General features: G+C 34.6%; 1 protein-coding gene and 1 long non-coding RNA gene across 3 annotated transcripts in view; one reads left to right on the top strand and one right to left on the bottom strand.

Moving 5' to 3' along the window:
* The window catches only part of LOC140533404 (uncharacterized), a 116,891-nt gene that overhangs the window by 43,206 nt on the left and 46,587 nt on the right, over positions 1-27,098 (bottom strand). The window lies entirely within an intron of this gene.
* Positions 1-27,098, top strand: part of PRKAR2B (protein kinase cAMP-dependent type II regulatory subunit beta) — a 147,468-nt gene that overhangs the window by 98,715 nt on the left and 21,655 nt on the right. For both annotated transcript variants that reach the window (XM_072653065.1, XM_072653064.1), the window contains exon 4: positions 4,753-4,836. In XM_072653065.1, the coding sequence (XP_072509166.1) occupies positions 4,753-4,836 (84 nt within the window). The remainder of the gene's footprint in view (positions 1-4,752; positions 4,837-27,098) is intronic.

The raw sequence follows: 27,098 nt of genomic DNA, 5'->3' as shown, positions 1-27,098 counted from the left end.
AAAAAGGTTCTATATAAGGGCCATCTGATACATATGTATAGACTTGTACTGTATTACCATTGCTAATTTGGACTAGCTGTTAGCCAATATTGGGGGAAGTCTACTCTGAATTAGTGGAAAGTTTGAAAGACTATTTTTTTTAAATATTATTTTTCATCATATGGACTGTGGTCCATGAATTTCAATTGACTGATAATAGTGTTGTTCTCAGAAAGCCTAATAGAGTGGTTTTGGTTGATAGATGGCTTATTTTTATAATGTAATAATTATATGAAAGTGATGGTGATAGAGTGCTTCATCTTATTATGCAAATCAAACATTCTTCTTATAATCTATCAAAAATAAACTACATTTATTCAGAAAGCTGTTTTTTCATACATAGAATACAAGCATATTTTAGCCCAAATACTCAAAAATCTTACAAATTCCAAATTAATAGCATCTGAGATAATGACTTGTTTTGGAAATGTTAGAAAATACTGCATGAAGAAAAAAATGTGCCTATTTTGATAGAATAAAATACTTTATTTAAGCGTTCTTTCTAGACATAACATTACTTTGATTAAATTGTATTTTTTCATTTCGTTACACCTTCAGAAAACTCATCTAAACAATAACTTCCTCCTAGAGATATTTGGAGGTGTTCTTCCTTTACTTTTTCAGCCCAAAGTATTTCTGATCTATTCTTACATAACATTTCTATTTGAAAGTATGGTTCCTCTAGTAGTCAAGTTTTTTAAAGGCTAAACATGCCTAATTCATAACAATGTAGTGTGGAAAAGCTGGTAAAATTAAAAATGGGACCTTCCTGATAAGTAGAAAAAAGGGTATCATATGCAACAATTTTCAATAATCATTTTCTTGTTAATAAGATCCCTGGTGCTTGTAAAGTTTTCTTTAAAATGAATGTCTTTTGATCACTACAATTTCTCATTAATTTAAATAATGAAATCGGGAAGGCTCTTAATAGAAAAATTAGCCTCTAACTATAATAAATTCACACCTAAAAATAAAGCTAACTTATTCAAAAGTCAGACATCTGGCACCTTCAGAAATCTTTAGCAGCACTGAATTTGGAAGTTAAATCCTACCCCCCATCAATAAAAATCCCCCATCAAAGCCACTGCTCTGAAAGTAAAGAAGTAGCCCCTTGAATCAGTGATAAAAAAAAATAGCTGAGAGGTCAAAAACTCTGCAATTGGTATGTCATTACATTACATTTCATGACAAAATTAATATATAATATTAACTTTTTAATATTAAATTTTATATGTTAGTTGATATGTGCTTATAATTCTGTTAAATGTGAAATCATTAATTAAAGAGGAGTTGGAGAAAATTGTGACCTGATACTATGTTTGCAGGGGTGTCATTATCATCATTATGTGATGATGATGAAATGTTTGTAAGTTCCAAAGTAAGATCATACAAAATACGCTAGCAGGATTTGTGAAATGCTAATAAACTCTATCAATAGATAGTACAAATGAGTGGATACATGTGTCTGTAGCCCACTGCATCAGTGATGTAGTTAGATATGTTTTGAAAGCTGAAATTAAGCCAAAAGTACTTCTAGCATTGATAAAGAAGAAATTTCTTTTGGAAAACTATTTAAGAGATGCTGCTTTGGTCTTCAGTACTTAATTTTTCAAAGAGGCACCTATGTCATGCTTCTTAAAAGGTCTATGTAGTTGTATATTCTTTGTGCCTATTTTCTCATAAATGTGGAAAATTACCCTAATATAAAATTAAATCAAAATATTTTTCAAAGAAAACATCTTCTAAGACATATCCTAGAGTTATTACCTATTCTACCATCAGTCCTATTTCATCTTCACCTACAGTGCAATTACCGATGTTTCAGAGTCATCAAGCAATGTTCATTTTATTTTCATTTTCAGAAGTCAGGGCACTATTTAATACATTTCATGAAGATTTCTGGGGTTTTTAAAAATAGAATAACCTTACAATAAAAGTCAAATAACCTCTAGTTATCTGGAAAATTAGTTATTTAGAATTTTTCATTTTCAGTGATAACAGATAATTAAGGTATTACTGCATTTAAAGAAAAGTAGTAGGTTTCCAATAATGTATGAATAGTAATAATGTACTCAGAATAAATCTATCATACATAAAATAATGTATTTGTTTTCTCTAAAGCTTTAGCATTTCAATTATCAACCTCATATATTATGACTTCTTTTCCCACTTAAGGGTACCCTCGGTGCATTTTAATTGTACAAAAATGGGTAGAACTGACAGTGTTTTATCTTAGCTCTTAAGCTCCCTAAGAATGGTTAGTTCTGCTGAGATGTATGTAACTTTCTAGCAATAGATTAACTACTGGTAAACCAACACAGTCTACTCGGTAACTGATGGTGATGAGCAAATAAATTGTGCTTCTTTTAACCTTATATTTGCCACTTTCTTTATTTAACTGAAGGTCGATGATCTCTTTAAGAGCTATTACCACATAAAAGTGGGTATTTGGTGAGTCTGTGATAAAGTGATAAATCCTTTTCTTACATATAAACTGACTGCTAGAATTTAGTTATGTAACAGAACAAATATTGGGAGCCAGGCACTTAATGCTGGTCAGAAATGATCATGAAGTCTCTTAGGCCAAAATAATGACAAATAACCTTGAAAGGCCATCAGTTTTTAATTCATGCTCTTTACAGAAAAAATGACATTCCTTTAATTCAGACTCTCTTCAATGAATTTAAGTGCCTGTCAATTAATTAAAGGCATGTCATAAACAGAGAGAGTCAGTGTAGAATACAGTGTAGAGAACTAGTCTCAATCAGGAAGTCCATTCTAGGTCTACCTCTGACAGATCCTTGCTCTGTGACCATAGGCAAATTCTTCAGTTTCCCCACACAACTTCTAAAGATTGTGTCCTACAGAAAGGTACTGACCTGCTTTGGTGTGGTGAAGCAGAAGCAAAAGGAGGAGGATTTAAGTGAGGAGCACCTTTGTTATAGTATTTATAGTAACTTACTGAATTTGGAATAGAAAGCAGTGAGTTTTAGCATGGTTTAGTTATTACTTCTCAAACTATATAGGATGTTTTAGTCAATGGGTAGCTAAGTAACTGGAACTACCTTTTATTATATGCCTACACATATAGTCTTGAATGTTTAGTATCTACTTTGACTGAGAAAAAGAATATTAGGTAAAAGGCAATTTAATTTTTCCAAATGAGAAGGGGAAAGGTCACAAATACTTAAATCTTTTCAAAAATAGTCACATTAAACTTTCAGTGATTGGTACTCTCTCAAATGCAGTGTTTAAAAGCCAGATCTATATCCTAAAAATGTCCTACATGATTCACCATTATCACTGCTTATGATGTTGGTCAATTTTACCAGTTAACCATACTATAAGGGCTTATTTTATCTTTCAAGAGTTAGGATCTTTGCAGAGCTATAAATTTGATTAATTAGTCTATATCACTAAGTAATTCTTTATTAATATATACTTGTACGTAGCCTGTTTTTGATTGTTTAGAATATATAGCATGTTGAATGTAGTCAAAGAAATCCCATCATCACCTTTGTTCACAGAATTTGGATTTTTCACTTAATCTGTGAGTTAATGGTTGAGTAAGAAAAGATAATGTTTCTAGATAGCTCAAAAAACTGATGTATAAATATGATTGCCCTGGGTATTGTTTGCCAATATATCCTACAGATATATACTTTACCAAAATGGGGAGAAGACTGGGATCCTTTGCTCTGAATTATTGGAACCTTGTGATTTACTTATGGATTACTAGCTGACATGAGTCAGCATTTGTGGTTGGAACTCTGCTTTCCCTTACACACCTGTCAACTGGGGGAAAAAATCTCAACAATGGATGGTTCCCTGATTTTCATTGCATTATTGTGCCATTAAGGCAATTGATCAAGTCTTGAGTTCTACAAGGAGAGTGTGAAGAATCCTTGTTCATCAGTCTGGGTTGTGTTGGCTAAGTGGGGAGTGAGATGTATCCAGATCTTCTATTTCATTGCAGGAACGCAACTGCCCTGGGCAGTACTATTCAAGGAGTAGTCTCCATTTATGTGGTTTAAAAATGTGTCCAATCTTGAGTGTTCACCCACTTAGTCATTTTCTCCAGAGAGTTTGTTCACTTCCTAAGAAAAAGAATTATCTTAGTTTCTAATTGAAGAAATTGTCAAAAACAAATTCTTGAGAATGTGAGCTCTTTGGAGAACAAACAAGAGCACATTCTCTAGAAGCACAATATGGCTGTCAAAAATAGATCTCCTCTTGCATGGTTTTCTATTTAACCAAGAGTTTTAAAGGAGGCAGATTTAAAATTTAATGAATTTACCAAATCCATCTTAGGAAGGAAAATGGCCAACAGCTAGGAGAATGAGAGCTTCCAGAAGCAAATTGAACTGTTCTTTTACTTAGCAATATAGACATAGCCATAATGTTACTTTTCACTTGTTAGTCGTCTGAAGGATAAGCCTCTATTTTATATTTTGGTTTTTTAATCTTAATATATCCCTTAAAATGCTTACAATTCCCTGTTCCTGCATGACACTCTCAGCATTACTGGTTTTCTGGTAGGGAATTTGAGCCTGACAGTGGCTTCTGAAAGTGAACAGAGTGAAGAGTTAAATTAGATATACAAACTTTATAGTCTCTTAAGTATCTGAAATTTTCTCTATGATACAATTCTATTTTCAGAAGTCAACAAAAAATATTTCCTTTTATATCTTTTATGTCATTGTTATTTTTTAGATTATACACCCGAAGACAGATGATCAAAGAAATAGATTGCAGGAGGCTTGCAAAGACATCCTTCTTTTTAAGAACCTGGATCCAGTAAGAGAAATCTTTATACTCAACATGATTTTTCAATGCTGGTAACAATAATTATGTTGTAATTATAGATTGCTGCTTTGCAAAAGATGTTCATCTAGGAAGATAATGGGGTATTTAGCTGTAAATATGAGGATCAGTTGTTTTAATTATGGAGGGCTTTCTGAAGATACTTTGGCCATAGGCATTAGGTACTACTAATTATTTGGCCCTATATATCAGGTGCTTAAAAATTATTAACTGTAAGATTCACATGAGCGTTATGAGAAATTCTCCTCAGACCTCCTAGAATTTGACTAGATTATTTCAACTTGCTAAGTCATAAGTGGCAAACATGCATCTGGGGAAGGAAATAACTGCTACTTATTGATGCATTTTTAATGTGGGAAATGATTAAGTCCTTAAAATTTCCTTATCTAGATGGTTTTTTTCAAACCTGTATGTCCTGTAATGTGAATGGGAAAGGTGATGATGCTAAGCGTCTTGTGAACAATGATAGGATTGATTGTGTGAACAGAAGAGACCCCACTCCATGTTAGATCAAGTTTTAATTTGTCTTTGTTTTAACAATCCCTTTATTCTTACTTTTAACATCCCCTTTGTTCTTAGCAATTTGATTTATTCCTAAGATATTTCCTAAGCGCCCACTATGTAATTCACAATGTCTGAGTTGCTGAGGAAGGAACACAAAGTTTAAACAAAATATAGTCCTTGTTCCTGAGGAGTCTACAGACCAGTAAGTAGATATGACGCAAATACAGATAACTGTACTTAACTATTGATTACAATAAGTGCAGTAAAGAGGCATTAAGGAGTACAAAACAATGTGTTCTGCCATTCAATATTGAATTGTTGTGAATTAATATTCTCATCTTTAGTACTATTGCTGGGTAGTTTTGTTTATTTGTTTTTGTTTGTTTTTCTTAACATCAGTTGATTACATGCCATGGTAATAAACATTATAGAAGAACCAAAAAATCTTTTCAGCCTCTCATAATGTTTGTCTCAAACTTGTAATCAGTCAACATGCTTTTATTAACTACTGTGCTAAACACTGGAGATACAAAGAAAGGCACAGACACAGTCCCTGCCCACAAGGAGCTCACTTAATAATAGAGGATACAACATGTACGTACAAGAAAGATACTGTATAAATGGCAGGTGTTCAGAGGGAAGCCAGTAATATGGGAGGAAGGAGTAGAGAAAGATTGGGAAAGACCTCCTGCTGGAATTTGAGCTGATTTTCAAAAGAGGTCAAGGAACGAAGGGCGAACATTCTTGGCCAGTGAATAGGCACCAAGTCAGAAATTGGAGGGTCATGTTTGAGGAATAACAGGGAGGTGACTGGCTTGTAAAGGGGAGTTGAAGCATAAGAAGACTGCAAAGATAGGTAAGGCCCAGGTTGTAAAGGACTTTAAATGCCTAACAGAGGGTTGTATATTTGATCCTGTAGATAATAAGGGGCCACTGGAGATTATTGAGTATAATCAGAAGCAAAGGGTAGCATGGTCAGCCTTGCATTTTGGAAAATGATTTTGGCAGTTTATTGGAGGATGGATTGGAATAGAAAGAGAATTGAGTAAGAGATCAAATAGAAGGCTAATGCAAGAGTCCAGGTGTGAGATGATGAAGACACCAGGGTGGCAGCTTTTTGTGTGAAGAAAAGGGCAAATATATGACAGATATTGTGAACGTAGAAATGATGACTTTAAAACAGAGTAGATATCAATCAATAAACATTTATTAAAAACTTATTATGTGCCAGGCACTGTGCCCAGTGCTTTGGAATACAAAAAGTGGCAAAAGACAATCCCTGTCCTAAGGAGCTTACTGTCTAATAGGGAAGACAGCATGCAAGCAAATATGTACAAAGCAAGCTATATACAGCAAATAATGAACAGAGGGAAAGCACTGGAATTAAGAAGGGTTGGAGAAGGCTTATATGGAATGAGTACCAGTTGAGAGGTTGAATAAAATACCAGTGTCTCAAGCCTGGGTGACTGGGAGGATGGTAGTGCTATACAACCTGTAAGGTCCCATCCAGCTCTCTCTCTCTGTGATCTACTTTATAGACTACTTACGATGGAGGTGACTCCTAAACTGGGTTTCAGTTCAAAACTGGTAGAAGTTGTGGATTCACAAGGGGGAAACATAAACATGGTGACTGGGTCCAGGAGCAGTGTACTAAGTGCTACACATACAGAGATTAAAGGGAGATATAGTCTCTGCCTTCAGGAAGCTTATAATCTGATGGAAGAGAAAAACCAGAGTAATTTTGAGAGGAAGTGCCCTAGAAACTGGGTGAGATTAGAAAGGAGTCAGGTAGAAGGTGGATCTTGTGGTGAGTCTTGATGTAACCAAGGATTCTGAAAGGTGGAGATAAGGTGACCAGGGGAACAGCTAAGGTCATAGAGGGTAGAAGATGGCCTGGTGAGGGTAAGAAATAGCAAATAATCCAGGATGGATAGATATGAAAATGAATACAGGGGATTATTCATTAGGTTGGTTAGAAAGGTATGAAGGGATTCAAAAGGAATCACAGACAAGAAGGGAAGTTTTTTTTAGAAGTGTTAAATTTATTATATACTGTTTTGGAAAAATATACATATGAAATGAACATTCAGGGTCTCATATATAATCTTTTGTGTTCTTCAAGGTGGAAATTTTCTCTTTTTTGGAGTTTAAGTTCAGAATAAAATAATAAAATTTTTAAGAGAAATTAAAAAAGAAAGGTAGGAAGGTCTAGTTTGTAAAGACCTTTAAAACTTCATGCAGAAGAGTTTCTGTTTGATTGTAGAAGCAATAGAGAGCCTCTGGTGCTTATTGAGAAGAGCCTTTCAAAACTTGGTCCCAATTGGTCTTTCCTCTGTCTTCTCACTCTCTGTGGTCCAGCTAAACTATTCTTCTGTGTTTCTCACATATAGCACTTTCCATATTCCTACATTGGCTACATAGTTGGAACTCATTGCCTCCTCACTTCTATCAATAATAAACTACTAAATTTTTTTTAAAAAAGTAAAAATGAGCAAGCGAAGGAAAAAGAATCCAACCATGGACAGTTACTATAGGAATAGAAAAGACCAGGGTTCATCTTCAGAGGAGGATACTGAACCTAAAAAAAGTGTCTTCTATCGCAAAGAGTAATGTCAAATGGTCATCTGCTCAAAAAGAATTCTTAGGAAAACTCAAAAGGACTTTAAAAATCAAATAAGAGAGATTGAAGAAAAATGCTTTTAAAATTAAGAACAATCCACGAAAACCAAGAAGATTATGAAAAGAAAGTCAGCCAACTGGAAAAGAAGATCCAGAATCATAAGGAAGAAAACAACTCTTTGAAAAATAGAATGGGGGGGCAGAGCCAAGATGGCAGAGTGGAAGCATGGACCTGCTCACACCCTCCCCCCAAAGCCCTTAAAATACCTATAAAAAAATTACTCTAAATAAAGTCAAGAGCAGCGGAAGCCACAAAATGACAAAGTGAAACATATTTGCAACCCCAGACAGCCTGGAAGGCAGACAAGAAGGGTCTATCACACCAGGCTTGAGGCAGAGCAGAGCCCAACAAAGCCCAGGGTGGGCTGCACAGCACAGATGGAACTGGAGCAGTCTTCAAGGCATGGAATCACAGGCAGCTGCTGTGGTTTCCTGATTTCTCAACTCACAAATGCCAAAGACAGCTTCAAAGGTCAGTGAGAAAACTTTCACCTGGGTGAGAGGGGAGTGCTATCAGGTCCAAGCCCCAGGGTGGCTGCAGCCACTAGCCCAGCAGCAGTCACTTATGGAGCTCTTGGCTGATCTGGGTCTCAGTCCTGAGTGGTGGTCCTGGGTTGAGGAGGACTGCTGGTGTGGCAGAACAGAGCTGGTGGCAGCTATGGAGAGAAAATTCTACTTGCAGTTCCAGGGCAGAAAAGAGTGCTTTTGGTTGTTCACAGATTAGAATTCAGGTAAGGAAAGGAGTAAAACCTGTCCCTTGACCATGCCACTTTGAAGGAACTGAAAACTTACAGGTCTCTAGAGATATCTTAGAGAACAGCTGCACAAAACCTCTGAAGCCTAGAGTAGTATACCCTCCACTTGACAAAGAACTCAAAAGTCAAGTAATTGACTGGGAAAATGCCCAAAAAGGGGAAAAATAAATCTATAACAGGTATTTTTTCCATCCTTTCAAATGAGGAAGAGTAAAGCATACAACTGGAAGAAGACACAGCAAGGTTAAGGCTCCTACATTCAAAGTCTCCAAAAATATATGCAGTGGTCTCAGGCCATGGAAGAACTCAAAGAGGATTGTGAAAATTAGGTAAGAGAGATGGAGGAAAAATTGGGAAGAGAAATGAGAGCAATGTAAGAAAATCATGAAAAACAAGTCAACAGAGACTCCAAAAAATGCTGAAGAAAATAACACCTCTAAAAACAGACTAACATAAATGGCAAAAGAGGTTCAAAAAGTCAATGAGGAGAAGAAAGCCTTAAAAAGCAGGATTGGCCAAATGAAAAAGGAAGTCCAAAAACTCATTGAAGAAAATAGCTTTTTAAAAATTAGAATGGAGTAGATGGAAGCTAATGACTTTATGAGAAATAAAGAAATTATAAAACAAAACCAAAAGAATGAAAAAATAGAAGACAATGTGAAATATCTCATTGGAAAAACAATTGACCTGGAAAATAGATCCAAGAGAGATAATTTTAAAAATTATTGGCCTACCTGAAAACCATGATCAAAAAAAGAGCCTAGACATCATTTTCCAAGAAATTATCAAGGAAAACTGTCCTAATATTCTAGAACCATAAGGCAAAATAGAAATGGAAAGAATTCACCAATCACCTCCTGAAACCCCAAAAGGAAAACTCCTAGGAATATTGTAACCAAATTCCATAGTTCCCAGGTCAAGAAGAAAAATATTACAAGCAGCTAGAAAGAAATAGTTCAAGTATTGTGGAAATACAACGAGAATAATACAGGATTTAGCAGCTTTTACACTAAGGGATCAAAGGGCTTGGAATATGATATTCCAAAGGTCAAAGGAGATAGAATTAAAACCAAGTATCGCCTACCCAGCAAAAGTGAGTACAATACTTCGGGGGGAAATGGAATATCAGTGATATAGAGGACTTCTAAGCATTCTTGTTGAAAAAGCCAGAGCTCAATAGAAAATTTGACTTTCAAATACAAGAATCAAGAGAAACATGAAGAGGTAAACAGGAAAGAGAAGCCATAAGGTACTTATTAAAGTTGAACTGTTTACATTCCTACATGGGAAAATGATATTTGTAACTCATGAGACCTTTTTCAGTATTAGCATAGTTAGAAGGAATATACATACATACACACATACATATACATAGATGTGTATGGGTATGTATGTATGTGTATATTATATATGTGTAGGTATGTATGTGTACATGGATATATGTGTATATGTATGTATGTAGACAGAGGTCACAGGGTGAGCTGAATATGAAGGGAGAATACTTAAAAAATAAAATTTACTGTTGAGTGGAAGGTACTAGGAGAAAGAGAAAAAGAGAGGCAGAATGTAACAAATCATCTCACATAAAAGAGGCAAGAAAGAGTTTTTACAATAAAGGGGAAGAGGGGAGATATGAAAGGGAATAAGTGAGCCTTACTCTCATGGGATTTGGCTTAAGGCAGGAATAACAAACACTTAATTGGATATGGAAATCTACTTTACCCTGCAGGAAGGCAGGGGAGAAGGGGATAGGAGACAGAAGATAATAGAATGGACAGCAAATTGGGAAAAGGGATAATCAGAAGTAAACACTGTTGTGGGACAGCAGGTCAAGAGAGATAATGGAATAAATAAGAGGGCAGGATAGGACAGAGGGAAATGTGATTAGTCTTTCACAACATAACTATTATGGAAGTGTTTTGCATGGCTACACATGTATGACCTTTGTTGAATTGCTTGCTTTCTCAATAAGAGTGGGTGTGAAGGAAGGGAGAGAATATGGAACTCAAAACCATATGTAACTCAAAGCTTTAATAATGAATATTAAAAAAATTTTTGCATACAAATGGGAAATAAGATGTATGGGCAATGGAATATAGAAATCTATTTTGCCTTACAGAAAAATATAGGGGAGGGGGATGGGAAAAGTGGGGTAATAGAAGGCAGGACAGACTGGAAGAAGAGGTGGATGAAAAGCATGCTGTCTTGTGGTGTGGGGTGAGGGGAGATGTGGAGAAAAATTTGAGTTCAAATTCTTGTAGAAGTGAATGTTGAAAACTGAAAAATAAATAAATTATATATTTTAAAAAAAGAAAAGTGAAATTGGGCAAGGGGGAGCCAACAATGTTATAAGGGACTAGTAAATAATAAAATAAAGTAAAAGGAATTAAAAAATTAAAAACAACTACCTGGAGAACAGATCAAGAAGAGAAAATATAAGAATAATCAGACTACCTAAAAGCTATGATCAAAAAAAAAAAGAATCTTGACATGATAATACAAGAAATAATTAAATAAAATTGTCCCAAAGTTTTAAAACAAGAGGGGAAAGTAGAAATAGAAAAAAAAATTGCCTTTCACTACCTGAGAGAGATCTGAAGATGAAAACTTGCAGGGATACCATAGTTAAATTCCCAAACTCCCAGGTTAAGGAGAAAATAATTATGAGCAGCAAGGGGGGAAAAATTCAAATACTGTGGAGTCACAATTATACAAGACCTAGTAACAGCCACCCTAAAAGACGACAGATCTTGGAACACTATATATCAAAGAGCAAAAGAAGTAATGTTGTAGCCAAAAGTATCATACTCAGCAAAGTTAAGTATAATCCGGAATGGAAAAAAAAATGAGCATTCAATGAATTGACAGACTTTCAGGATTTTGTCATAAAAAGACTAGAACTTTATACAAAATTTGACAGACAAGATCCGGAAGAAATATAAGGTCAACATAAAAGAGCAATTACAAGGAACTCAATAAGGACAAATTGTTTACTTTTTATATGTGGAAATGTAAACCATATACTTAAGATTGTCATTAGTAATTGGGTAGCTCAAAAGAAAGATTTATGCAAAGCTCAGTATGATGTGATTCTAAAAAGCAAATGGTGTAGGAAAAGGTAAAAAGAGTAATTATCTCATACAAATGAGGCACAAGAGTAAAAATTATACAGAGGAATCAGATGGGGGAGGAGGGTTGGTAGTTCTGGAACCTTACATCAGATCTGGGTTAAATAGACATACACATTTAGAAGGGTATAAAAGTCTTCCAAATTTATAAAGAAATGAGTGTGAAAGAACTGAATGGGGGGAGAGTATAGAAGGGTCTGTAGATTAATGGAAATGGGTTAAAGGGAGAGCAACATAGATAGATAGATAGATAGATAGATAGATAGATAGATAGATAGATAGATAGATAGATAGACAGACAGACAGACAGACAGACAGATAGATAGATAGATAGAAGATAGATAGGTATAAAAGTCTTTTAAATTCAGAAAGAAATTAAGGGGATAGAGTGGAGGGAGAGGGTAAGAGGGATTTTCGGAGAAGGGGGTAAGTTAGGGAATAGAATGGCAAGGTAGCAGGTAGAAATAAAGTAGAGGAGTCAAGAGGGAAAGGAATAGGTGAAAAGGATAGTAAGGAAGAATAGGAAGGAGGAAAATATACAACAAGTAATTATAGTTTAGAATGTAAATGGTATGAATTTACTCATAAAACAGAAATCAATAGCACATTAAAAATTTGAATTCAACAATATGTACCTTTCAGGAAATGCTATAAAATGAGAGATACACACAAACATAAAATAAAAGTCAGGAGTAGAATTTATTATGTTAAAAAAAACATGAGGAATAAGCATGATCTCAGACAAAGTAAGAGCTAAAACAGATTTAATCAAAAGAGAACAATAGAGAAACAATACTAGGTGTCAGCCATATTATTCAGTGTTATTTTAGACCATTTAAAATAGCTAGACAATATTTAAAAAATGAGAGTATACCTGCCTAAACAGACACAGGAACAATACGAATATAAACACAGAATAGTTTTTATGCAGAATAGTTTTTATTTATAGATCTAAATAATTGAAGTAATATTTATTGTTCATGGGTAGATAAAGCCATTATAACAAAAAATGACAATTTTACTGAACTAATCTCTTTATGCAATGCCATTCCAATTGAATTACTAAAAAAAAATTATCTTTCTGAGTTAGAAAAAAATAAAGTGTATTTGGAAGAACAAAAGGTTAGGAACTTCATGAATGCCAGGGGGAGAAGAAGTAAAGAAAGCTGATTCAGTAGTATAAACCTTAAACTATATTGTAAGGTGAGAGTATTGTTGAAGTGTAAAATGGTTAATTTTGATTGTTTAAAATTAAAGTTTTCTTGTATAAATAAAACCTATGCAGCCAAAAATAGAAAGAATGCAGAAAATTGGGGGGGTGGGAAGCTTTCATAGACAAACTCTCAGACAGAATTGTCTGAGGACAAAGATTGCATTGGAAGATTGCTATGGTGTGGGAAATGATGAACTGGTCAATTTAGAAAAACATAGAAAGACTTGGACTTCTGAAGGAAGATGCTGTCCACCTTCAGAGAAACAGACGACAAGTTGAAATAAGCATAGTATGGTTTTACATATATGTGTATGAGTATATATGTGTATGTTTACAGATATCTATGTTTATGTTTTTGTTTATGTATCCATGATTAATTGTAACCTTCTTTAAGGTGATGAGAGGAAGAAGGGGAAAAATAAAGTAAAAAGTGCATAGCAGAGAATGAAAGAAAACCTTCAAGGAAGTAAAGAAAAGCTGGACTGCTTTGAAAACAATATGCAGTACTTATTATATAGGTTTTCTTGAAATGGAAATTTATTGCTTTATATTGAATCCTCTCTTCTGTTATGTACGTGGCAATTTTTTCTTGTTTTATATTTATGTTTAAAATTGGTTTTAAAACGAAAAAAATATGTAGATGCTGTTATAATTAATAAAATAAAAATTAATTTAGAAGCCTTGCTGGGGAGAAAGAAAGGAAAGGAAAAGAAAGAAAGAAAGAAAGAAAGAAAGAAAGAAAGAAAGAAAGAAAGAAAGAAAGAAAGAAAGAAAGAAAGAAAGAAAGAAAAGAAAGAAGGAAACAAAGAAAGAAAGAAAGATAGAAAGAAAGAAAGAAAGAAAGAAAGAAAGAAAGAAAGAAAGAAAAGAAAGAAGGAAACAAAGAAACAAAGAAGGAAACAAAGAAACAAAGAAGGAAACAAAGAAGGAAACAAAGAAAGAAACAAAGAAAGAAGGAAGGAAAGAAAGAAAGAAAAGAAGGAAAGAAAGAAAAGAAGGAAAGAAAGAAAGAAAAGAAGGAAAGAAAGAAAGAAAAGAAAGAAAGAGAACAGGGAGCTCCTCTGATTGTTGTTTTTTTCAGCAAAGAATGAGACAAGGACCTAAGCTGAGAGGGTGGAGGAGAAGGTGCTATTAGAGCCTTAAGAAGAAAAGAGGTTTTGAACAGCCATTCTAGAGAGTGGCATTGAAAATCAATTAGGGAGAAGTAAAAGGATGGCTTTGTTGCAGAAAGAGCCTAGTTGATATTAGCTAACTTAAATTTGTAGTGAATTTGGTCAGTGATTCACATGACTTCCTTCACCTTCTTTCAACACTATGCTAGAAGGAGCAGAGAAAGCAGACGGTGAGATTAATCTAGGATTGGAACTTGACATGGTATAAGTGATAATAAGACAAGAGTACAAGTGATTTGAGAATAAAGAATAACATAGAGTTAAACTGGTTCACTAAGGAATCAAGATTGAGAAGGGAGGAGAGAGTAGCCAGAATAGGGGTGATAGAGTATCAAAGTACCAAGAGATTTTGGTTCAAGATGAGGACAAAGAACCAGAAGATAAGACACAGGGGGAAACAGAATGATAGGTGATTGTAATTAGATAAAATTTCAAGTTCTTGATCATGAAAGTGGAACACTTGTGGATGTTGGCAAGGTCAAAGGTGTTGACCATCCTGTGAATATCTGAGGTGAAATTGAGGAGTAAATCATATCAATTGAATAGATTAAAAACCTAGGAGGTTAGAGTGTGTAAGGAATCATCAACATAATGTAATTTAGGGAGTACCAATATCTATATTTAAGCCCCTTAGAACAAGGACAGGAGTTGGTGTGGAAGGGGAGACTGTGATCTAGACACTGGTGTTATTGAGAAAGAATGGAGAATGTCATGGAGTGTCAGTAGATGACAGCTATCAAGATCAATATTGAGTGGAAATTTTGCATAGAGTGAACTGCAATGGAGATATTTCTGAGTGATGGCCATAGAAGAATCTGATAGTGGCAACATCTGTGGGTCTTATGAGTCAGAAGGTATGGGAACACATGCAGACAGCAGGGTTGGTGCCTAATCTCACAGAGAATCACAAGATAGAACATAAGAGGAAGAGTCCTAAAATGAATGAAAGTTTGTAATTATATAGGGTGAATTCCAAGGGATATAGTGGAAGCAAAAGGATTAGGAAGTGGTCCATTGAAGGGGTAGGGTTAATGTGGATGGAGCTGAGAAAATGGACAGCAGGGGATAGAAAGAGGGCTTTGCTTTTTATTAGTCAGCATCACAGGGATGGAGCAAGATCTAGCTGAAGGAAAAGTCCAGTTTTCCCTGATGTCTATAGTATTATAGGATCATTGATTTAATGCTAGAAGGAACCTTAAAGGTCATTTTACAAATGATGAAACTGAGGCCCCAAAATGTTATTTGCCCAAGGCCCCCAAATAACTTAGTAACAGAACCAAGACTCAATCCTAGGTCCTCTTACTTCAAACCTAGCACTTTTACCATAGCACTACAGTTGTAAGTTTCTGCAGCTCAGGGACTATGTTATGTATCTTTGCCTTGAATATTTGTTGAGTGGATGAATGAATAAATGAATCAATCAATCTATTTATCATAAGAAACTAAGTCCTAACATATTTTTGGATAATCACCTTTCTAACCTTTCTGAAATATGAGTCAAAAATAAAGCTAAATTAAAAAATATCTTGAACTATTCTTTTGCTTTAGTATGCATGTATATTCATATATGTTTATACTATTGATTTGTAATTAAATGTTCAGTTTCCTCTACTTACCTTTTTTATCTCCAGGTCCAAAATGAAAACTTACTTAACAATTCTAAAAAGCCCATGTGAATACCATATCACCAAAACCCTAAGGCCATTTTAGATCTGGGGAGTGGAAGACTGCAATGATTCTATTTGGAGTGGACCTGGTCATCCTTTGCATGGAAGAACTCCCAGTGATAGCCTGATTCTACAACTTTGTCTGAAGATTTGTATTACTCCACCTGTCCAATTTTTACCTAGTCTCCTTGCCCCTAAATAATACCAAAGCCAATCAGAAGACAAGATACAAAGAATAGGATCAACTATTCTGAATTTCTTTTCTAAGTTTAGAACTTTAGGAAATAAACTTAAGCTGGAGAATGAAGGAATTTAAATTATACAAAGGCCTGCTTTTGTTGGGTTAAAAAATGGAAGAACTGACTATGGAGAAGTTGTACTTGATGCAACATGAGAAGTTGCCTCAGACTGACTTAAAAGTAGGATAAAATCTCACTTTTCTAGCATGATAGTAATGATCTTGCTTAAAGGATGAATGAGACTACATGAAAGGAATGGGGACAGAATTCGATGAAACAGCATTAAAGATCCCTCCTACTCCTAGAATTCCATTAGTATAAAGATAATAAGACAGTCATTTGTATCAAAAATAATAATAGTGATTTTGACTAACATGATAATTTTCAACTTGATAAATGATGGCTACGGTTATATATATAGTTATATATATATGAGGCAGTCATCATATGAGGATTCTCTCTTAGATCTTGTGGAGTTATGCAGTCTAGTAAGTGACTACATTCAGTAAATCTATGGAACTTCCCCTGAGAATAAAAGCCAAAAGTTCAGGAACAGCCCAGCAAGAGAAAATGCTGTATTGGATCCAGATGTAAAAGTATTCTTTCTTATTTAATATTTTGGTGGTATGTTAAGCTTCATTCATTTTTCTAATTTCCTTTGATTCCCACTCAGTTGAAATCATTGATTAAAGTCTTTTTTAGTAACTAATCTGTGGTACAATCAGATACCATGCCCATTTAAATGCTGTAGCAATGTTGCCATAAGCAACGTCAGGCAGAGTTGAATGTCAGTTTAACTTTTCTGATATGTAGCTTGTTCTGTTCCAGCTGTTAAATTAATTGAATCTTCCTTGCCATTATAATTTTAACTATTTTTAAATGTATTAAAAGAGAAAAGTATTTGAACACTTTGAAGCAATACAAAAAAAAAAGATATTTAAGGTCTCTTTCATCATGAAATTGAGAGGCTTACACAGAACCATCAAAGTCTTCCTGAATGCTGTCTTCCATCACAAGCATAGAAATTAGATCTTTAGGGTTTTTTCTGAATGCTTTGAGAGAAAAAGGATTTTTGAACACGTCCTTTTTTTTTTTTAGCATTCTTTGTGGTAGGTGGGAAAGGGAGACTAGATGTTAACTGATCCTTCAAAATCCAAAGGAAGAACAATTTTTTCTGAACTAAAATAATTCATCCTAAAACCCAAGGAACTGAAGGTTTTATGCTGAATTCATTTTTTAAGCAATATTACACAGGCTGTTTCAATTGTGCAATAAGACAATAGTCTTTAATACTTTCATTTTCTTCTCAATAAGACACAACTTTTTTTTCCACAGTACCTTGCATACCGTGGAGCACAGTTTATTAGGTTTATTTAATTTATATACTTGGCTTTTCTTATCGTCCTTACTAATTAGCAAAAAGAATGCTGCTAGATTTGTATTTACAATTTCATCGGACTTTCTAAAGTCATTCTTCATCTTGTCAGACTATGCCTCAGAACATTATTTCCTTAGAGTGCTGTGCATTCATATATTAGAGCACAGCATTCTGAAATGAATCTCTTTGAAGATTTTTTTTCTCATGAATATTTCATTGCTGGACGCAGTAGGCAGTTTTTCTTTTGCAATATTGTAAATTTGAGGCATACTGAAGTAATTTTTCCATGCTCCATAAGATAGATTCTTTGTGTTAAAAGTAGAGTAAATTGTTGTTTTCAAATGAGTCAAAGACGCCTATTACTTAGCTCTCTTTGATTTGCATACTGTGGGAACAAGGAACCAAGAATACACTGTGAATTTCCTAAAGTAGTTGTCAGTCATTATGATAAATCCCAGGATATTAGATGTTTCCTAAGTTCTCTGCACTATGTTCATGATTATGGGGAAATTAGATTTTGATTGACTATAAAGACATATGTCATATACTAAGACTCTAAAGAGAAACACTAAAAAAGAAATGATTGTTTAGCATTTTACTCTTCTGGAATTGTTTTTTCAGGTATCCAAGCATGAACTCTCCAGATTATTATAGGCAGCTTAATAGATGCAACTAAAAGATATGGATGATATAACTGGTATAACGAAGTAAATCCCACAGTTAAAGCTTAAAACCCCAGTTTCTAAACCTGACATTTAAAGAAGTTGCTAATTAACAAAAATCATTGATTTTATACCAACTTAAAATAGGAGGTGGAGACGAAGAAAATACTGATCTACCAATTTTTTTTTTGCCTTTCATCTAATTTTAAATTGAGAATCAGTGTAATAGAATGGGTAAAGATCATCTTTGGAGACAAGAAGATCTGGTTTCAAGTCCTCCCACTGACACCTATTGACTCTATGATTGTGTTCAAGTCATTTAATTTCTTTGTGTCCCATACAACTCTGTAAAATTACACATTACAGATCTGCATTGGTACAGGGAGTTTCTACCCTGGGAGCTCAACTATTTCAATGAAAACAGAAATCTGGACTGATATAACAAGTCTGTAGCCCAACCTATCGTCAATGTTTTGAAGGAAAAAATGATAAATTAAGAGAATACAGGCTAGGGTGATGTACAGCAGAAACCCTGTGTGATTTGAAATTGCTACAGTTCCTGTGAGGGTCTGGCAAGAACCCAGAAATTCTGGTCATTTGGTCTCTGCTGATTCTGGAATCACATCCAGGCTAGTGTGATGAAACTAAGAAATAAAAAGAAATAAAAATGAGATTATAACCTGTCCCTACTCAAAACTGTAGCAATGATAATCACAATGTTAATTATTGTTATTGATCATTTGTATTTATAGCACACATAAAGGTTTGCAAAGAGATGTACTTCACCTCATTCTCATCAGCCAGACATGGAGGGCATGGAACAGGTGCATTCCTTTGTGTTCTGGTACTACAAGAAAGAAAGATAGGTTGGAACAAAACAAAACTGCCAATATCGTATCCACTAGGATTGCTTCCGTGCAGATTGCATTAACCAGAAAAGTTGGCCAACTCTAAATGTTCATGAAAAGAACTGAAGATGTAAATACTTTCATTATTTGTCAATGCCATACCATAACAAAACCAAAAACTGATTTTATCATTTGAGGACTTAATAATCAGGCAATCATATAAAAATACTTCATCCTTAATCTCATATTAGACAAACTAAGAGATAAAATTTTAAAACTACTAAAATCAGAAGACCCTAAAGTCATTGACAATCATCACTTATTACAAACTCTAGCAATGCCTAATGTTGAACTGTGTATCAAAAACAGTATTAATATCTCAAATGATTTTGAAAAGAATATGGATACACTTAAGACTGGAAATCTGGAAAAGCCATTTTATGTTTGGTGGCTCAAATTCATCTAATAGGTTATCTGTCCCAACCAAGAGTTATTCAAAAAAGCTAGAATCTGTTATAACCATCAAGAATGAATGTGTTCTGCCATGGGATTTAATAGAACATGTAAAAACATTTAAGGACCTATATGTTATAGTATATGCATCAGCTTTTGCCATGGTAAGAACTTCAGGAGGAAAAGTAGAGCTATTAATGCATGTCCCTAAGGACAGGCCACAAACAGCACCACAGCAATCCAATCCAATAAATATTTACTAAGTGCCTACTAGGTGCCATACTCTGTGCTGTGCACTGAGGTTACAATTAATAAAAAGGAAGAAAGTTCCTTCCCTTGAGGATCTCACAGTCTAAAGGGAGAGACAACACACAAAAGTTGTCAGAAAAGCAGAGTTGGGTGGGGAGACACCAGGGAGTACATGGCGCAAGGGCATTTTGTTCCAAGGAGTTGAAACCACGCAGAGCAACAGATGCAGTATAGAATAAGCTGGTTCTAGTTTGTGCCCTCTATAAAGGAAGGCATTGGGAGGAAATTTGTACTCTGCCTTCCAGCCCTCCAGTCAGAGAGGAGAGGAGGCTGAGGGAGGTGGTGTCAATCAAGGTTTGATTTAGCAACATGATGATGTAATTAGAAGGACTGAGCTTTTCCTAGGAGAGCCATATTGTTTCTTGGGGTTGGAACCAGGCAGGGCAACAGATGAAAAGTGGAGTGAGCTGAGAGTCCAGTTTCTGTCTTTATAAATGAAAGCATTGGGAAGATTTCCTTACTCAGCAATTGAAATCAAAAATCAGAAGATTAAGGTGATACAAGGGCTCAAAAAAGCACCAGTGAGAAAATAATTCAACATTAAAGCCTTTACTACAGACACTTGAGAAGTAAAGAAATTAAAGGGAAGCAAGTCCATAGAAGGAAGATGTGGGAAATTTCAGGTTATTTATGTATTTGCAAGAAGTCCAACATGATTAAAATGGGAAATGGACCAAACAAGAAACAAAAACATTGTGCAGTTACCATAATAAACAATGGAACAGTTAAGCTGAGGGAAATGACTGAAATTGTAGCTTCTCTGCAAACTGGAAAGGTTTGTGGGGCCAGACAAGGTCCCTAATTATTGACTGATACTCTTATACAATGACACACAAATTAATAGTAAAGTACTTTACAAACTTCCTCTTAAATTCAAGCCTGATCCCACCTATCATGGTAGAGGGAATTGCATGTGTAAAATTACAAAATGAGAACACTGGTGACTTCTCTGAAATATACATATTTTTGTACTTTATATAAAGCATTCGCTAACAAAATATATGAGCATTTATTAGAAAACAACATATTGAGTGAAGGGCAAAAAGTGTGCCAACAAGTCCTAGGGTTAAAGTAACTTGCTCTTGTTTGGTAATTACTGAATAAGCCACTCAAAAGCACCATACCATTAATACTGGCTTGGTTGATTATTACAAAACTTTAGACTCAGTTCTGCACACACAGCTTATTTATATACTACAAATATACAAAATAGATCCCAAGCATACTGAGAATGCTAGAGTGTTTTATATCTACACAGAAAGTTGTCCCTTGTTTAAAATGTGAGACCAGGATATTAATGACAAAAAATAATTGTTACAAAATATAGCATTTTTCAGGAGACAGAGTAAGACCATTATGCTTCTGCCTGACCTTAAATTCATTATCATAATCATAGATTTAGAGCTGAAAGGGATGATAGAGATAATTCAATCCTGCCCACTCATTTTACAGATGAGAAAACTGAGGTCCAGACAGGTGAAATGACTTTGGATCTTACAGCTACTAAGTATCTGAGGCAAAATTTGAACCCGTATTTTTCTGACTGTAGGTTCAACATTCTGTTAATTACACATGCTGTCTCTCACTTATCAGCCTCTCCTTGTCATCTGAACTAAAAAGAACCAGGTATGACCTCCAAATTAAAAAGGGAATAAAACCAGACTATCTTATGAATTACTTGATGTACCTATACAACATGAAACTATATGAAAAATACATGAAAACTGAAAAACACATTTAAAATTGTTCCTTCATCTTGGAATTTTTCTCCAATGGTATTACATCATTTGGACCTAAAAAGTATAAATGCTTTTTTTCCATCACAATACCTTTTTTTATTTAGTATTTTATTTTTCCTTAGTTACATGTCAAAACAATTTTTAACATTTGTTTTTAAAACTTTTTGAGTCCCAAATTCTCTCTCTTTCTTCTTCCCTCCCTTCCTCCCCACCATTGAGAAGGTGAGCAATTTTATATAGGTTATACATGTGTGCAGAATATATCCATAATAGTCATGTTGTGAAAGAAAACATAGGCAAAGAACCCTCAAGAAAAATAATGAGATTTTTAAAAAATATATGCTTCAATCTGTATTCAGACACCATCAGTTCTTTCTCTGGGAAAGGATACCTTTTTTCATCATAATTCCTTTAGAGTTGTCTTGAGTCATTGTGTTTCTGAAAATAGCAAAGTCATTCACAGCTAATCATCTTACAGTATTGCTGTTACCTTGTAAATAGTACATTTCACTTTGCATCGGCCCATGTAAGTCTTTCCAGGTTTTTCTGAGAGCATCCTGCTCATCATTTCTTATATTACAATAGTACTCCACAATAATCACATACCACAGCTTGTACAGATTTCCCAATTGATGCCTATCCCTTCAATTTCTAATTCCTTGCCCCCAGAAAAGAGCTACTATAAATATTTCTCTCTATATATAGGTAAGTTTCCTTTACAGACCTAGTAGTAGTATTGCTTGGTCAAAGGGTATGCACATAGTTCCAAATTGCTGTACAGAATGGTTGAATCAGTTCATAACTCTACCAACAATGCATTAACATCTCCTTTTTCCCACATTCCCTCAACCATTTGTCATTTGCCTTTTCTCTCCTATTAGCCAATCTAATAGGTATGAGATAGCACCTCAGAATTGTTTTAATTTGCATTTCTCCAATCAATAGTGAGTTACAATATTTTTTCATATGGCTACAGATAGCTTTGATTACTTCATCTAAAAACTGATCATACCTTTTGATCTTTTATCATTTGGGAAACTTTTATAAATTTGACTCAGTTCTCTATATGTTTGAAAAATGAAGCTTTTATCAGAAAAACTTGCTTCTGAAAAATGTAAATTTTTAACGTATACCAAACTTGAATCTGAAGATGACATTGAGCCAGTGAACAAATACCATGGTTTCCTCCAAACAAGACACATTAAGCCTAAACCTATCAGTGAGAAGGCTATAGTTAAATACATTAAGAAATTTATTGATATTCTGAAATCAAAGCTGAGTGGAAAGAACACATTTAAAATAACTAACACTTATGCTAAAGCAGTCTTAACCAAAATCATGTGGGGAATGAGGGTGAGGTACCTATTATCCCTGTTATCCTGCTTGCTACTGAAGTTCACCAAGGATGCTTTCAGTAAGCCTGCAGAATATGAGTTTACATCCTATTACTTTAATTCAGTTACAGAAAAGCAGGATTTTTTGTCTACCTTTGCAATGACCACATAACATTAAATATAAAAGAACAATATAGGATAGTAATTAGTCCCAGCACTTTATATATATATAAACTCTTTCAAGCAAGAGAAGACTGAGACGACTATGATGAAGATGATGATCATGTGATGTCTGAGTTGATTAGCTAATTTAGTTAAAGCAATGACTGTGGGCCAAACTGACTTCATAAAAGAGGAGGAAATTGTTCTGCAGCCACACAGAAGTCACCCTTAGCCAAAGTAAACCATTTTTAGAGATAGGTGATGTTGTTAAATGAGAAATCAAGGGAGAGTGACAGTGGCTTAGCATAAAACTATTACTCTTGTTAGAAAAAGAAGTAAATATGATGATTAGGCTTTTGTGAATGAATAATGTGCAAAGAAAAACCCCTTAAAAATAATGGTCCGTTGTTAAAGTAAACTTTATTCTTCAGTAAAGAATTCTTATACCCCTTTTGTACTTCTCCCCCTTCTTGAATTTGTTTCTGTCACTGCTAGTTGGCATTTTCATTAGCAAGAGAACTTTGATTGATAGGGAATGTAAATTTTTAGTCTAGCAATATCTTCTTTGTTGTTGTTTTTAAAAAGATAGATTTTAACTGGACCATGAACTGTGAAGTGTGTGTGTGTGTGTGTGTGTGTGTGTGTGTGTGCATTTAAACTACCGGAGGCAAAGTGTTTCAAACTTAGAGAGACACGGTTCTCGCAGTTCATGAAATCAAGCAAGTATGATAATGGGATAGAAGGTGGTTGTAACTGTTGTTGATGTTTGTCCACCATTCTCAAAAAGTATCATGACATTAGGGAGGTGATGCCAAGACATTCAAGTGAATTTTAAGTGAGGGAGGGCTGTGCAAAGTCAGCAACCTCACTTTCTTCTCCTGAGCTGTCTGGTTCCAGTAGAAACATATAGATCAGCATGGAGATGGCCCTGGATGCAGTGGGAGACCTTATAGCCTTTTTAAGTTAAAGACTTTAACAGGTCTCAGTTTGACTGAGGCAATACCCATTCAGTGATTAAGACTAGGTAAAATAATGAGGCAGAGAAGGGCTTCTTTTACGTTGCCAAAAAAAAAAATCAATCTGGGAGGGGAAGACGCTCAGGGTTTCTGGCCAAGACAAAAATAATTGCTATTTACATTCACTCTGAGCCAGTCAGGGCCCAAGCAATGACTTGGGACCTACTGTTGGAGTAATTTGGGCTTAAGGCTTCGTCCTTAAGAATGAGATCTAGCCTGTAAACTCCAAGATATTTTGTGAGGTTTCAGCGATCAAACTTTACTTTTCTCTAGACAGAGAACCCACAGATAAGGTGTGGAAAGAGAGAAGGAAAGGAAGGAACGAAAGATAAAAGGAAAGGAGGGAAGGAGAGAGGGAAGGAACTATGTTGCTCAACTAGTCAGTTTCACTTCAAAGAGGTTCTTTGTCCTTTGTTCTCGAAGAGGGCCATGATATCAGGGAGGTGATGCCATGACATACAAGTGAATTAGATTTAAGTGAGGGAGGGCTGTGCAAAGTCACCAGCCTCACTTTTTCCTCTGGAGCCATCTGGGTTCAGTGGCAAGAAAGTAGGTTGTGACATGACTGATGTGTTTATGGAACAGACAGCAGTCTAATAGAAAAGTAAATCTTTTTATTATAACATTCTATATTTGGGAATTAGAAAAATGATTTTGTTTCTGGTTCTATTAGTGACTATTTATAATATTATTTCCTTAGGCTAATCATACAACTTCAGCGTAGCTGAGAAAGTTTAGAAAAAAAGGGAAATGATACTATTTTATCTTGTGATTATGAAAACAAAAGAGATGGAAATTATTTTGCATCAGTTAAGCCAAGCCCATGGAAGATCCTAACTCAGAATTTTAAGATATACTTAGGAATTTATTTTGATCTCTAAACTGCTTAACTTAAAGGCTCTTAATAGCACCCTAACTTCTTAGATGAAATTAATATGGCCCTTAAACAGGGGCAGGAGTAGACAAAAGTATTAAGTAGGATTAGTTTACCTTTAGTGTCTCTCTACTGCTCCTTTTGGTTCCCTTTTTGTTGCTTGGTTGTTTGGTTCCCAGTCTTACTGCTAAGTCACTAGTCATGATTTCCTAATAAAGAAAGTACTCTAATATTTTCTAATAATAACTTAAGATGTTGCTAGGTGGGAAGCAGGTTATGTAGAAAAAAAGAACACTGAGAATACTCATTTGGAATCAGAATATCCAGGTTCAAATCTTGCCTCTAATAACTTATTGTCCATGAGACTTTGGGCAAGTCACTTAATTTCCATGAACCTTACTTTTTTCATCTACAAAACAGGAATAATAATACTTGTCCTATTTCTCATGAAAATTAATGTAAAAAAATAATGAAAATGCTTTGTAAACATAGGGAGCCATGTAAATTACTAATAACAGGAAATTTTTGAAAATTTTAAAAAAACCTTTAAAAGACCCTTAGGCAAGTTACTTACTTTTCTCTAGGTCTCAGGTGCCACATATTAAAAATGAGGGAGTTAGTCTAGAATTATCTCTAAGGTGTCTTGTAGCTATAAATGCAATGCTCTTATAACTTCAGATGAAATGTCAGGCATTTCAACAAGCAGAAGGAGTGGAAAGGTATACTTTTGTGCATATAGGCTTTTACAAACCTCTCAAACCACACTATAAAGGCAGCCTCCTATTTTTTATATCCAGCTCTACCCTTTGGAATGCTGTCTTGCCAAAGGTTCTTGAATTTCTAGGAACCCTACTGGAGCCCCATAAATAGGAAGGTTTCAGAATTGATCAGGGGTGACCTAAAGATGGTCACGCCCTCAGCCTGCTTTTTATTACCTATTAATTTTATCATCCTGAGTTAGAAAGCAATCATGTACTATATTTGGGTATTTCCTTATTACTAAAATTACAATCATTAATTAATAAAACTCTGAGCCTACATCCCACTTTATTAAATATTTGTTATTTAATAAATTAAGAAAACTTCATTTTCCATAAGCAGTTGTTCTTTAATCTCTCTCATTTCCTCTCTTTCCCATTCTTTCTCTTTTTTTCTACCTCTACTACTTTCCTTCCCTTCCTCCCACTTTCCCCCTCTCCCTTTTCTCCATCTCTTTTTAAATAAATATAAAGTCTACTGTTGATACATTATCAGGATAAAAAGTAATAAAACAGAGTTTCAGCTTTGAGAGAAAACAGCTAGGCTCATCTCTAACCCTCACTGCTTTCTTTGACTTCTCCCTTCTGGAACGTAATCTCATCATTCAGCACTCTGGTTAGCAGCCAGAAGTCTCTCAAGGATTTTCTTCTTATGAATTCAACGTAAAGGCTAAACTCAGTTCTCTCAGGGAATAAGTTCTTTCATTCTGTTCTCTCATAGTTCCACTTGATCCATGAGCAGCTCTCCTGAACAACATTTAAACTCGTGTCTTCACAGACTTTACATGGAATGACAATTAAAGTGTCTCTTCATAGATGCAATTAAAACTCATTTTCTTTACAGATGACAGTTAAAGCTCATTTTCTTTACAGATGATAGCTAAAACTCTCCATCTCTTCCCAGAATCCTCTTGTAAGGACTGTTAAATTGTCATTGTTCAAGATTCATAAGCCTCTTAAAGACACAGCAGTATCTATATTATATGAGAAAGGTTATTGAAGCTGTTGTTATATTAGTAAAAGGTGTGCCATAAACATAAAGCTTGATATTTTTTCCAAATCATATTAAAAGTAAGCAAAGCTTAGAGATCCTCTATTTTTTTTCTCACTTAGGTTTTCATCATACTTTTTAAAGTAACTTTTGTTTACTGTCACTAAATGTTTCAAATGACCTTGATTTTAAACATTGTCATTTACAGTACATTCTCAAACTTCATATGAATTATATCTGAAAAAGAAATCTGAGTTGGAACATCTTGAATCATTTTTTATTAAAAAATAATTTATGTGTTTGCTATTTAGCAAGTGACATCATTACAGTGAAATTACTATGAAATAGAATCTT

The sequence above is a fragment of the Notamacropus eugenii genome, chromosome 3 (assembly GCF_028372415.1).
Source record: "Notamacropus eugenii isolate mMacEug1 chromosome 3, mMacEug1.pri_v2, whole genome shotgun sequence".
NCBI lineage: Eukaryota > Metazoa > Chordata > Mammalia > Diprotodontia > Macropodidae > Notamacropus > Notamacropus eugenii.
This window is presented reverse-complemented; position numbering and strand designations above follow the sequence as displayed.